The sequence below is a fragment of the Salmo salar genome, chromosome 09 (assembly GCF_965601325.2).
Source record: "Salmo salar chromosome 09, fSalSal1, whole genome shotgun sequence".
Lineage (NCBI taxonomy): Eukaryota > Metazoa > Chordata > Actinopteri > Salmoniformes > Salmonidae > Salmo > Salmo salar.
Genome location: NC_138299.1, coordinates 142,987,905 through 143,000,623, shown reverse-complemented (window position 1 = coordinate 143,000,623; position 12,719 = coordinate 142,987,905). Strand labels below are relative to the sequence as shown.

The 12,719-nt window shown below is 40.9% G+C and overlaps 1 protein-coding gene across 5 annotated transcripts in view; it reads right to left on the bottom strand.

Moving 5' to 3' along the window:
* The window catches only part of LOC106613081 (RNA-binding protein Musashi homolog 2), a 348,890-nt gene extending 337,432 nt beyond the window's left edge, over positions 1-11,458 (bottom strand). For all 5 annotated transcript variants that reach the window (XM_045724689.2, XM_045724688.2, XM_045724693.2 and 2 more), the window contains exons 1-5: positions 11,252-11,458; positions 10,879-10,919; positions 10,488-10,569; positions 9,842-9,926; positions 4,561-4,602 (exon numbers count right to left, since the gene is read on the bottom strand). In XM_045724689.2, coding sequence (XP_045580645.1) covers positions 4,561-4,602; positions 9,842-9,926; positions 10,488-10,569; positions 10,879-10,919; positions 11,252-11,316 — 315 coding nt within the window. In that variant the 5' untranslated portion in view covers positions 11,317-11,458. The remainder of the gene's footprint in view (positions 1-4,560; positions 4,603-9,841; positions 9,927-10,487; positions 10,570-10,878; positions 10,920-11,251) is intronic.
* Positions 11,459-12,719: the final 1,261 nt, after the last annotated feature.

Below are 12,719 nucleotides of genomic sequence, written 5' to 3'. Positions count from 1 at the left end.
CTCTCACGAGCCCACCGTGCGTTGGAGTTGGAAAACCATTTGTTAGTTTACTTTCTTTTAAAAAATAACAGCCATTTATTAGCCAAATTGTGGGTGTTGAACATTTTGTGGAAGATATTCTCTCTGGTGGTTTGGTCACAGGCCCAGCATATGATTATTATTCTTTTCAACCTACAAAATATGAACAGAGATTATAGAGACATCTACAGGTTCTCAAAACCAATGGATGTCAGGCTCTGAAAGTGGTAGAGAACATTTTCTTAGATGACCGGGGAGAGAACAAGAACAGGCATTTACAATCATGAATCATGACACACTTCAAGAGTTCAAACAATGGCATACAGTGCCTCCAGAAAGTACTCACATTGACATTTTGTTACAAAGTGGGATTAAAATGTATTTAATTGTACCTTTTTTGTCAACAATCTACTAATCTTTGAAAGGAGGGAGTCGTGGGTTTATAAACGCGGATATCGACTCTGCCGTTTGAGCATACTTTTGCGGCACAGTCGATAGCGCGCTGGACTTCGAGCTAGAACGTCGCGGGTTCGAGACCTGCTCCCTGCTGTTTCATTACAGTATGGATATAGTTAGTATGCCAAAAGTTCCCAGATGTCATATAAATTCAACAAAAAACGAAGTATACATGCAGCGGACACTTTTTCCGTACTTTTAGGGCCCATAATGCAATTCAACGTTTTCAGATTTGAAGAAAATGTTGGAAAATATGCAGCCTAAGTCCGACGAGAGCAGATACAAATTCATTGCTTTACATAATGTCAAATGCTGACAAAATGTTACGCAATGTAATAAAATACTTCTCAAATAAGTTTCGTTACACGTCATGTTGGCAGACAATTTGTTGGCTAAGCTGTCCTCCCGAACCGCATAGCATTCCAGCAGTATGTACCGGTATGTTAGCGTGTTACCCAGCGTTAGGTGGCTACACCTACATCCAACTTGCCAGGCAGTATATTAACTATCTGTTAATAACTACTCAATGTTTAACTTGACTATAATTTGCCACAGCACTTTTCAATCAGGTGTGGGGCAGCGCCGATTTAGTTTAATAAAATATATTCACGCAAAGCGTTAAAAAGAGGGAGAAAATGCTGTTTTTTGGACCGATTTGTCAACTCGCGCACATTTTATCCGTCCTTCACATCAGAGTGCTGCTGGCAGGCTGTTTGCGTGTCTAGACTTATCACATTCACGGAAATCGCAGGGCACAAAGCTCAAGGGGTGCTCTACACTTTCCTCCGGTATTCATTTAGCAAGCGTGATAACACATCACTGCCGACTGACAAGCAAAACTCTTCCATAAATGTAGCAGCCTATACAGCTAAACACTAGAGATCTGACATGCTGGATTTCATGGAAACGAGACAATTTTTCAGTCTGACCTACTATGGGCCTCGTCCCTCTGGCCAGGGGAAACGAAGCGGGAACATTGTGTATTTATAGCCCATTTGTTTGGTTTATATTCCAATTTAGGCTGACAAGGCTACCTAAACTTTTTCAATCCACTGGAATTAAATCAGTAAACACAATAACTGAGACTAAGTATATTGTTTATTAGTTGTTCAGTTGCATAGGGCAGGACTACAAGATGCAAACCTGCATAAAGCAAGCTCAGCCCTGTGAGTTTTATTGTCAAATGATGCTTTCTCTGTGTATCTGAAACTCCTCAAGTCCTTCTATAAAATAGAATTCATATGCATAAGGTTGCTGCAGTTCAACAGGGTTTTCATCCTCCCCAAAGCCAGGAGTTTTTCCTTTATATATTTTTTTAACCATGTGACCTGATTATAAAAACTCTGATCCCATAGCACATATTCAACCTTTTTACAACAGATTAATCACATCATACTGTATAAGGTCCAGAGTTTTACCCATAGTGACCCAGTCAGAGCCCGTACTTGAACCCGATTGAACGTCTCTGGAGAGACCTGAAAATAGCTGTGCAGCAATGCTCCACATCCAACCTGACAGAGCTTGAGAGGATCTGCAGAGAAGAATGGGAGAAACTCCCCAAATACAGGTGTGACAAGCTTGTAGCGTCATACCCAAGACTCCAGGTTGTAATCGCTGCCAAAGGTGCTTCAACAAAGTTCTGAATACTTATGTAAATGTTATTTAATTTATTTTATTTTTTTATACATGTGAAAAAAAATCTAAAAAAATGTTTTTTGCTTTGTCATTACGGGGTATTGTGTATTGTGAGGTGAAAAAAACTATTGAATACATTTTATAATAAGGCTATAACCTAACAAAATGTGGAAAAAGTCAAGGGGTCTGAATACTTTCCGAAGGCACTATATGTCTGTTTGGTAATAATCCCCCAAACTCAGCTTTATTTTCCCATGTAGTTAAACTTGACACCCTAGCTAACCACAGTACACAACATACGCCTGCTTCTTTCACTTATATTCAACACACTCCAAAATATGGGGAAAGTAAGTCACAAATACACTGCCATAATTTCACATGATTGTATGCGATGGCAGTTGTATATTTGCATAAAGCTTATTATTGGGTGGTTCGCTTAACAAAAAACACCTAGCGGCTGTGTTGTGTTCTGACTTCTGCTGAGAACTGCAGCCTAATTTAATGCCTGTTCATCTCGGAGCCCCAGGCCCTGAGCCAGCCTGCCTGCGCTGCCTGCCTGCGCTGCCTGCCTGCGCTGCCTGCCTGCGCTGCCTGCCTGCGCTGCCTTGGACCAGAGTGACTGGACTGGCATGTGTGCGGTCAAGGGAGTGAGTGCGTAATTTCTCCTCCAGTGATTGTCCACTCAGGGAAAGTTCTTCATTTCAATTAGCTGGACAAGTGTGCTGTGGACACCTGCCACCCTTGAAGCTATTCCCGTATTGCAGAGTTAGCCTACCGGCCAGCCAGAGGCAGTCCTTCCCTACCCAGCCTTAAAAGGCCTGAGGTGGATGTTTCCTGCGCTGTCCCACACACACTGTAAAAACACACACTGTACACACTAAAATCTGGGGAATGAGCATGCAGCCGACAGCATGATCGGAGGTAAGCGCTGACTGGGAAATCCAACATGGGCAATAAAAACCCTGAGCCAGAGTTACTGACCAACAGAAAACAAAACTAATTTTGCTCTAAACAACAACGATAACCTGAGGGCTTGAACATTACTGTAAATAAGACCTTTCTTTCATAAATTTTACATGCACCAAAACCTCCTGCAATGCTGATGTAACTGCCCTTCAATCCTATAGCTCTATGTTCTTTGACAGCCACATTCTCTCTCCACTCAGGTTTAAAACAAATACAGGCCGTTTCTCTGCTAATGAGCCTGCTCTCAAGGGTCAAAAGACAACTCAAGGTGTGATTTCACCTTCAAGTTCCTTTACAGTGTTATTGGTCTTTAGAAACAAACACCTACTTAGGCCTGCGCAGTGCATGCACCTTTCTTTATTGTTAAAAATGTTCTTGAGTCTAATTCATGTTTATTAAAAAATGATTGCATAATTTATATCAAGGGTGCTTTTTTGCACACACAGCAGAAAATATCAAAGCACCATACAAATCTGTCGAATAGAGTAACATACACTGGAATATCAAAACAGTCTGCAGTTGAACTAAGTACTGTACAGTCAGACTGGACTTCTGTCAGTAGCATCACTATTACGGGACACCATTAGACTTGGCATGAACAGGTGCATAAAAAAAAAGAAACATGTTGTATTGTCACATACACAGGATAGGTACAGTGAAATGTGTGGTTTTCTAGGGTCAGCCATAGTAGTACGCCACCCCTGGAGCAAATCAGGGTTAAGTGCCTTGCTCAAGGGCACAGACAGATTTTTCACCTTGTCGGCTCAGGTTTTCTAACTAGCAACCTTTGGGTTACTGGCCCAACGCTCTAACTGCTAGGCTAACTGCCGCTGGAAACAACGGGAGAAGAGAGACTGTATCAAGAAACAAGCACATCCCCTAGATGTTTCTCAATTTCATACTGTAGTCATACCCAGCCTTAAGAGAACATGTGCCTCGGCTTGGAAAGCTTCAGCTCTGTCAATTCTCAGTTTGAAACTTGGTCTTGGTAACAGAGTAACAATGGCTCTTTTTATGTCTCCAAAAAAAGAAAATTCCCCAATCAATCTCAGCGTCTTCAGGGAAAAAACATTGTGTGAACTACTACAATGTGATACTCTCTCATTCGATCAAATGCAGCGAAGCCTTTAGAGCAGTCACCCAGGGAAATTCTACCTCACTACGGTTTCTAGACAACATGCTGATGTAAACAAGTACGGTGGTGGTGCAGCTATGGGATAAATCAGACAGCCAGTCATCTACCTGTAGCGAGCTCCAGACCAGCCTGCCTCACAGTGACACTTACATACCAAAACTAAATATCGGCAGCTCCAGCTGCTGTTTCATGACCAGACCCTCACAAAAGCTCCACAGAGTATTCTCTTCACCGCAGGTCAGCAATGCACCGCAGGTCAGCAATGCACCCAGTGTTATAGAAACCAACCAACAAACCAAAACCTAAAAGAGCTCTCCATGAGAGGTTAAACAAAGTGCATGTTGTCTTACCTTGGGTTGAGCACGTCTAGGGAAGGCAACTTTAGGATCGATCTGGTAAATAGAAAAAAAGAGAGGATTAGTTTCAATAATCATCAAAGTTGTCAATCACTTAAACACAACTAATGACAGGGACTTGGATGTGTGGGTTTAAAGCATTCCTCATGGATCACACATAATGGCATGCACAACACGAACAATATTAGGATCACCCTCAAAACTGACAGTACAGAGACACTACACAAGGGCTATTCAAATCAGGCCTCGAGGTCCGCAAGTCCCCTTCAGGACTGCTGGTTTCCATCCATTCCCTCTGATCAAGGACTGATTCAGACCTGGGACTTCTTTAGTCAATCAATGACATGAATCAACCAATGAACTCCCAGGGAGAGAAGAGAACCAGCTGTTCTGGGGAACCATAGGGCTCAAGCACCCTACACTAGTAAACTATTATCAGTGTGGGATTTCACACAGATTAAATCAACAGTCATATTAAAGCTGGCTGATTTAAATCAAAAGCACAATTTTAATTTTCCCGTTGCCTCATCAAAAAGCCCAGGTCCGTCAATTCACACAATCTTGCATTACTCCATAGAAGCATAGCTGATTAATAACTCAATAGCCCTTCACACATGGTTTAGTCAACGTACATTGACCAAGAAAATGAGTAACTAGCATTAATGCCCAGGTTGCTATTTAAGCACGATGTGAAAAATGTAGCAGCAAAAAAGCACCATAGAATTATACATTTTTATTGATGGCACATAGACCACTTAATGCTATAATTGTGCAGTAATTAAGTCTAAATCAAAAGTCCATTCAATATGTATTGAATGAGAGGGTTTTATTTAATGCTATTCAAAGCCACTAAATGTTTCCCTCCTGGAAAACATTTTAATTTCAAAACACAACGCTGTCCTGAGTCATCTACTCTTTTAGCTTCTATTATGGATTTCAGATACATGGGTCATACAAGGCTACTTCGCTGCATGCTTTTATGGAGACCAGCTAGTTATTATTTCCTGATTCCATCCAAGGGGTTATTATGGCAGCCAATGTGAATTGGCACATTTGGGTTTGGATTGAATACAATGAGGCCTGAAAACAAAAGGTATTGTATTATTAATTGTTGCATCAGTTTACTGCACAACAGTAATTTATGTTTTCACTATTTATTACAGGATTTGCTCTGTGTGCTGAACTGCAGATTTGTACCTTGTCAACAAAAATACATGTTTTGCTAAAACGAAAATGTGTGAGACATCAAGGCAGGTGTTAGAACCAACCACAAGACTTCCTCAAGAACAACTTGTGCAAATCAACTGCGAAACATTCATTTGGCTATTAATGTTCCCCTCTGACACACACTTCTAAAGGTGAAATCATGCACAAGAACACATCCTGTTAAATGGGACAGTCAGTGCATTAAAACAAGCCAGGACATTCAAGACACATTTTCCATTTGTCACAGTAAGGTTGAATACAACACCAACATTCCCTCTTCCTGTGAACAAAGGATTTCTCCTTTCACATTTTCATCTTTAAGGCCACATAGCTAAAGGGGGGAAAAGACCATTAGTGGAATATTGTGCATAAAGTAGGTTGAGAGCTTGTCAATTGCTTTAAAAAAAAAAAGTAGGAACGGAGGGAAATGTAACAGAGAGAGCTGTCAGTGTGTGACGGACAAAAATAGACTGTTAGAAAGTGACTGTCTGAATTCAGCTGACTGACTGCATTAGTGGAGTAGAGATATGTTTTACCCAGAAAAGTGTTTAGTCTACAAGAGATTGTTTTCACAAATGACATCAGCAGAAATCCTATCGTCGACAGACACTGAGCATTATTCCACCCCAAGCCTTTATTTCCATGTTGTAAAGGATCACATAAAGCATGATGCATGTACATGCAGTACGTGCCGCAGCCATGGCGTATCCAATCGAGGGAAATACATGTGCCACAATGTAAAACAGGCATCTCCAATTGAAATAATGCTAACTGCTTGTATACCTGTGAAGTAACTCTGTACTAAAACTAGTAACAAGTTAACGTTGCACAATTAATTAGGGTTTAAGGGCATTTTGCAAGGATATGCTATTCTAATAGGGATTCATGTAGACTGAATGTTAGAGGAATATATACTGACTGTATCCTGGTGAAAGGACAAAACACAGAGAAGCACTGAATTCCCCATGCAGACAAGCCAAACCATGTCTTTGTTGCATGGACTTGAATTTCCCAGCCCAGCCTCACCTGGTAGTGTGTTTTATATATACTTCCACACTATGAGGTAGGAATAATACTGGGAAAATGATAATGCTGATGCCCTTTTAGTGTAAGAGCTGTTTGAAAAGAGCACCTGAAATTTCAGCCTGTTTTGGTCAGGAGTTTTGGCATCCCCAGGCGGTAAATTACTTAATAGACCAATAAGAAAGAGCGTTCCAAACCTCTGCCAATAACAGCACATTTTCAGTTTTCCCCTCCCATTCAGACCACTCCCAGACAGCCCTAGCAAAATTCTTGCTTGAAAAATTGCTATTTGCTAAGAAGCTATTATTGTTTATTTTAAACACTTTTTTTTTTTTAAATAATCACAGTAAAGTACTTAATTGTTACCCAGAAATGATTTGATATTGAGATAAAAATGGCTGCATTGGACCTTTAAGGTGAGATGTGACTCTATTTCACACTGCACTTCAGCACTTTAATGTAGAACACCTCCCAAGGCACAGAGAGGTGAGTTGGCAGCTCAATGTTGCCTCTATTACATTATACCACACAAGCAGTGGATGCTCTAAAGACTCCACTCTAGGTACCTTAATGCATGGATAATGTCATTAGCCGTTTTCAAATAAGTCTATGTAGACGCAGGTCCAGAAAGGAGAGGGGAGAGATAGCATCAAAGCACACTTTAAGGTACACATTGAGAGTTAGGGAGTGTGTGTGTGTGTGTGTGTGTGTGTGTGTGTGCGCTTCCTTTGCTGGGCTGAAACAGCATGTCCTCTCAAGTACCGATTTCCCTTTTCAGCAAGACTTACATTGGCCCCTTATCAATAGGTTCTTCCTAGAGGTGTACTAATTCATCTCAACATTACATTTAAATCTGCAATCATAAATATCCCTGTATTATAAACAATTCATTAGGCTACAAAATACATTGAATATACATTAACAAAGAAATGCGCATTTAAAATATCAGTGTAGTTTTCCAGAAGTGACATGTGGAAAGTTACAGCATTTCCTTTTCCATCTTCAGCTATCTGTTTCATAAACCTAGAGCTTCTGGCAATGTCAGAGCAGTTAGTGTGTGTGAGTCCTTGAGGACAATACAGGCTGCTTGTATTCACTCCACCGCTCCTAAAGAACAAGCCTTTTGAGCACTCGCTCACACAGCTAAGTTAGAGCATACACTACAACAACCACATTCAGAACATGAGTACGGTGTGACTTTACAATGAATCAGTATTTTTGGTCCCACATTACCATACATCTTTACATGGTAGTTACATAGGCAGTTACAGTGTAGCTACACAGTATTACTTAACCTACAACTACTGTAATGTTTGTGTCATGCACAATTTCCTAGATTTTATGAACTCACAAATTGAGTTAAGTGAAATGAAAAATTTAGAAATTATTTTGCAAACATATTTAAGTTTGTTGTGCAAATGTACCATTAATGCATGTAAAGAAAATCTGTGTATTCTCATTTCAAACAGGTCACACACATTACAATGTACCTACCTGCCTATGTAACTACCATGGTATTTGCATGCTACATAAAGAATGCCACAGGGGCATCCCAATCAAATGTATATTAGCCAATAGAGGAGCACGAGAATCAGCAAGAACAAGAAAACTGACCCATTTGGAAAATCAAACACTAAATGCAGGGCGAATCATCGCAATACCATTTTTTGCAGTCAAGGCATTACTCTGACCAACTCTCACCTTCAGAGAAACATGAAACTTAATTGAAGTGTCAGTTTTAAGCTATCCAATATCAGAGAAGGCTGGTGGGAGGAGCTATAGCATGGGCTCATTGTAATGGTTTGAATGGAACGGAGTGGAACATGTAGTTGCCATATGTTTGATACCGTTATATTTATTCCATTCCAGCCATGACAATGAGGCAGTCCTCCTATAGCACCTTGTTATTTAAAATGGGTCAGGTTGTGGGAATGTGTGCATTTAGCAGACTTGCAGACAGATGGGAAGTGGATAACGTGCAGACACAGAAGAAGTGGATAACGTGCAGACAGAAGAAGTGGATAACGTGCAGACAGAAGAAGTGGATAACGTGCAGACAGAAGAAGTGGATAACGTGCAGACAGAGGAAGTGGATAACGTGCAGACAGAGGAAGTGGATAACGTGCAGACAGAGGAAGTGGATAACGTGCAGACAGAGGAAGTGGATAACGTGCAGACAGAGGAAGTGGATAACGTGCAGACAGAGGAAGTGGATAACGTGCAGACAGAGGAAGTGGATAATATGCAGACAGAGAAAGTGGATAATATGCAGACAGAGGAAGTGGATAATATGCAGACAGAGGAAGTGGATAATATGCAGACAGAGGAAGTGGATAATATGCAGACAGAGGAAGTGGATAATATGCAGACAGAGGAAGTGGATAATATGCAGACAGAGGAAGTGGATAATATGCAGACAGAGGAAGTGGATAATATGCAGACAGAGGAAGTGGATAATATGCAGACAACAGACTTGGGAGGATGAAAAATTAAAGCTAACTCAAGGTGGGGTGCTTTTTAAAAACCACATTTATTTAGAACTACATTATGTAAACAGAAAATGCCTGATGCATGAATACGGTGCATAAGAAACAAAAACATACAATGTATATATAGCCAACTAAAATCTATAAAGACAGCTGGGAATTCATTTTCACAGAAAACAAATACAGAATGACAATCACTTTATATAATATGCAGATTTAACAATAAAATTGCTCCCCATCTCAAAACACTCAGATGTTGCCGGACAGAAAGCTTTGCAGTTGCCATCAGTGCTCAAATTACTTTATGTAATATGGCACTCAATGGTAAAGAAAGGTTTAGCAGAAGGTCTTGTCATATCAGGGGGGGGCATGCTCAGAACACACAATTAGCTAGGCTACTTATTGCCTTTAAGTGCATGTGGCTGTGAGTGTGACTAATTCAAATAACATATCACAACTCCGTAAAAGACACAATTCAATACGACATAGTCAATCATGCCAGGCAGGTGGGTCACAAAAGCACAAACACTTAAAAAAGTGACAGAAGAGATGAGACATACCGTTTTTGAGTCTAATTCGTGATGTGGCTGAGCTAAGACATTATCTACACTGGCAGCATCTACGTAAGTAACGAATCCGAAGCCCCTGTGGAAATAAACAAGAAACATTGTAATCAGTGAGTCAGTCAGTGGCCAGGAGAGTGGTCAAACAGCCTATCAGTCAGTATGTATAACTACAGCTGTTACATTGATACAAACAATAAAGCCAAATGCCAGGCTACATTGTAGCCTAACAAATATACAATGCAGCCAACTGTTACATTGTAACAAATATTTACCAAAGTTGCCTATGTTGGTGTACCCATAGGCTACTTGATATGAAAATAGTTTACCTTTCATTTTCAATTATTTCTTAAATGTAAAATGCCATTTCCTTTTAATGCTGCACAAAGAATCATGTGAATGAAGTGACATCTAATTATTTCAGGCATATTCATAGATCCGCAGGTATTCTATCTTTAGTGGTGGTCAATGTCAAATTGCGTTACCTTTGCAAAGCGCTGATTCAATCGCTTGTAAAAACTCGACGTGCGACAAAAATAAATGGCTGCTTGCTTGCTAACTGATTTAGCGTAATCATAAGGACACTGCAAAACCACAATTAATACAATTGCAAACACAGGGGGGGGATATATTAGCTAATTACCTGGAGCGTTTTGTCGTTGGATCTCTCATCACCATACACTCTCTGATTTCCCCGAATTTAGTAAAATAGTCTCTAAGGCTGTCTGCAAAAGAAACACAAACGGAGGTTACTGGTCGTTTTCATTCTTCTGTCAAATATAGAAAATACTATATGTATGAGCTTTAAATGCCTCTAGCTACTAGTATGCACATAGGGGTCGAATAGAGGACTTCAAATGATATCAAATAAAAATAACCTTGCGCGCACTGAAGTAGGTAGGTACACACACACACACACACACACACACACACACACACACAAAATCAGACGTTGCAACTAGCACCGGCAGCCTCGGCTACTACAGAACACAACCCGACAATGCCACACTGTAGTCCACAAATTAATTTCTTACCTGGTGAAGTTTGCCAGCTGAGACCACCGATAAACATTTTACTGTAAGGGGAAAACACAGCAGAAGTGAGTCCAGATGTCAGATCGGCCATTTTGACGTGTAGCTAACTACTTGGCTAGCTCTAGCTAACTACTTGATATAGCGACAAAAAGCGAACAAAACGTAGGCAGAGCAGCAGCAAGAGAGCTGTAGTTATCAAGCCCAGCGAGCTATTGCTATAGAAAAAGGGGGCAGGCCGTTTGCTAATATAATCAAACAAAGGTGTAGTTGACTGCATCCGGAAGGCAACATCAACGTCAGTGCTTTGATAAGCCGTGCAATATTGATACAACGTAGCTATAACGATAAAAGTGTCAGTGCTGTCCAGTCTTACCCCGGGTCGTGTTGCGAATCATTAGGGCTTCCTCCAGATGTGGCTTGGCTCCCGTCTCCCTCCATAGCTAACCCAACTATAGCCAGTAACTAACGAAGACAGGCGGCACAACGCTACACCGAAGCACGCTAAAGACAATTTTACTGAGCCGGGAATGCAAGCGTCACACGTGGGATCAGCTCAGCCTGTGTCTCCCCTCCCCCCCTCTCCTCCCTCCCCCCCCCCCCCCCCTCTCTCTTCCCCCCTCCCTCTCCCTCTCTCTTTCCCTCCCTCCCTCCCTCTCTCTTTCCCTCCCTCCCTCCCTCTCTCTTTCCCTCCCTCCCTCCCTCTCTCTTTCCCTCCCTCCCTCTCTCTCTCCCTCCCTCCCTTGACCCACATGGGGCGGGGTAAGGGCTCGTCACCTAACCAATTCAATTGACGTCATTAAGCATTTCCCCACCCAAATACAGATGTAGCTAACTAGATTTGTTGTGCGTAAAAACAAATTTACAAAAAAATTACATTACTGTAACATTTAAATATTTAACAACAATAATGTTACTGTAGCAAATCCTATAAATCCTATATATGATTTGCTAAACCATTTTAGGGTAACATTTTCTCTACTATGCCACCATAACTGTGAAGTTACTTGGTGGAAAATGATTGAGCATGCTAACAACATGTTCTATTCATTTACACAGAATGTATGTGTCCTTACCTGGTATAGGCTATTTCCTAGATTATCATAATACTGGAATATATTTCAGATGGCCACTCAGTCGTCTGTAACATCTGTGAATTTGACATAAAACACCAGATCAGTTCTCTGCAGTTTGATGGTAGCTTAACAAATCTCACTTCATATAAGAGATAGAAAGAAAGAAAGAAAGAAAGAAAGAGACTGAGAGTGAGAAAGACAGAGACAGAGACAGAGAGAGTGGGGTGGAAGAAGAGGGCCCATTGACAGGTCATCACTCTTTTGTTTCCCCACTTCTTTATTTATGTTTTTCCCCCTTAAGTAGAGCTTTCAAACCACATGAAATAAAGGCTGCACACATCAAGCCAAAGACTTGGCCAAGCCGACTTAAATCTGACCGATTGATTGGCATGTGAAGGCTTGCGGTTTCACCTCACTGGCTAGCTAGCACTTAGGAGCTGTCTTACTGTTGGCTAACTACACAGAGAGAGGCACCGCTGGGCCTCTTCCTCCCATAGCAGTTGGTTACTTTTTACTCAGAAATTCAATGTGAGAGCACAACAAAATCCTATGCTGCAACCAAAATCATAGTTCATCCCACGCAATCATTTAGATGACAGTGTAATGTTATTTTGTATTCATTGCAGATGATTGACATTAAGGGATTAATTAATTGTTGATGGATAGATTCCAGTTGGCAAGACAGAAAAACACAATATTTGCTGAGGAGCTTTTTGTTGTTGTTGACATTTCATCTTTACAATCTAATGACTGCTTACTCGGTTGCAC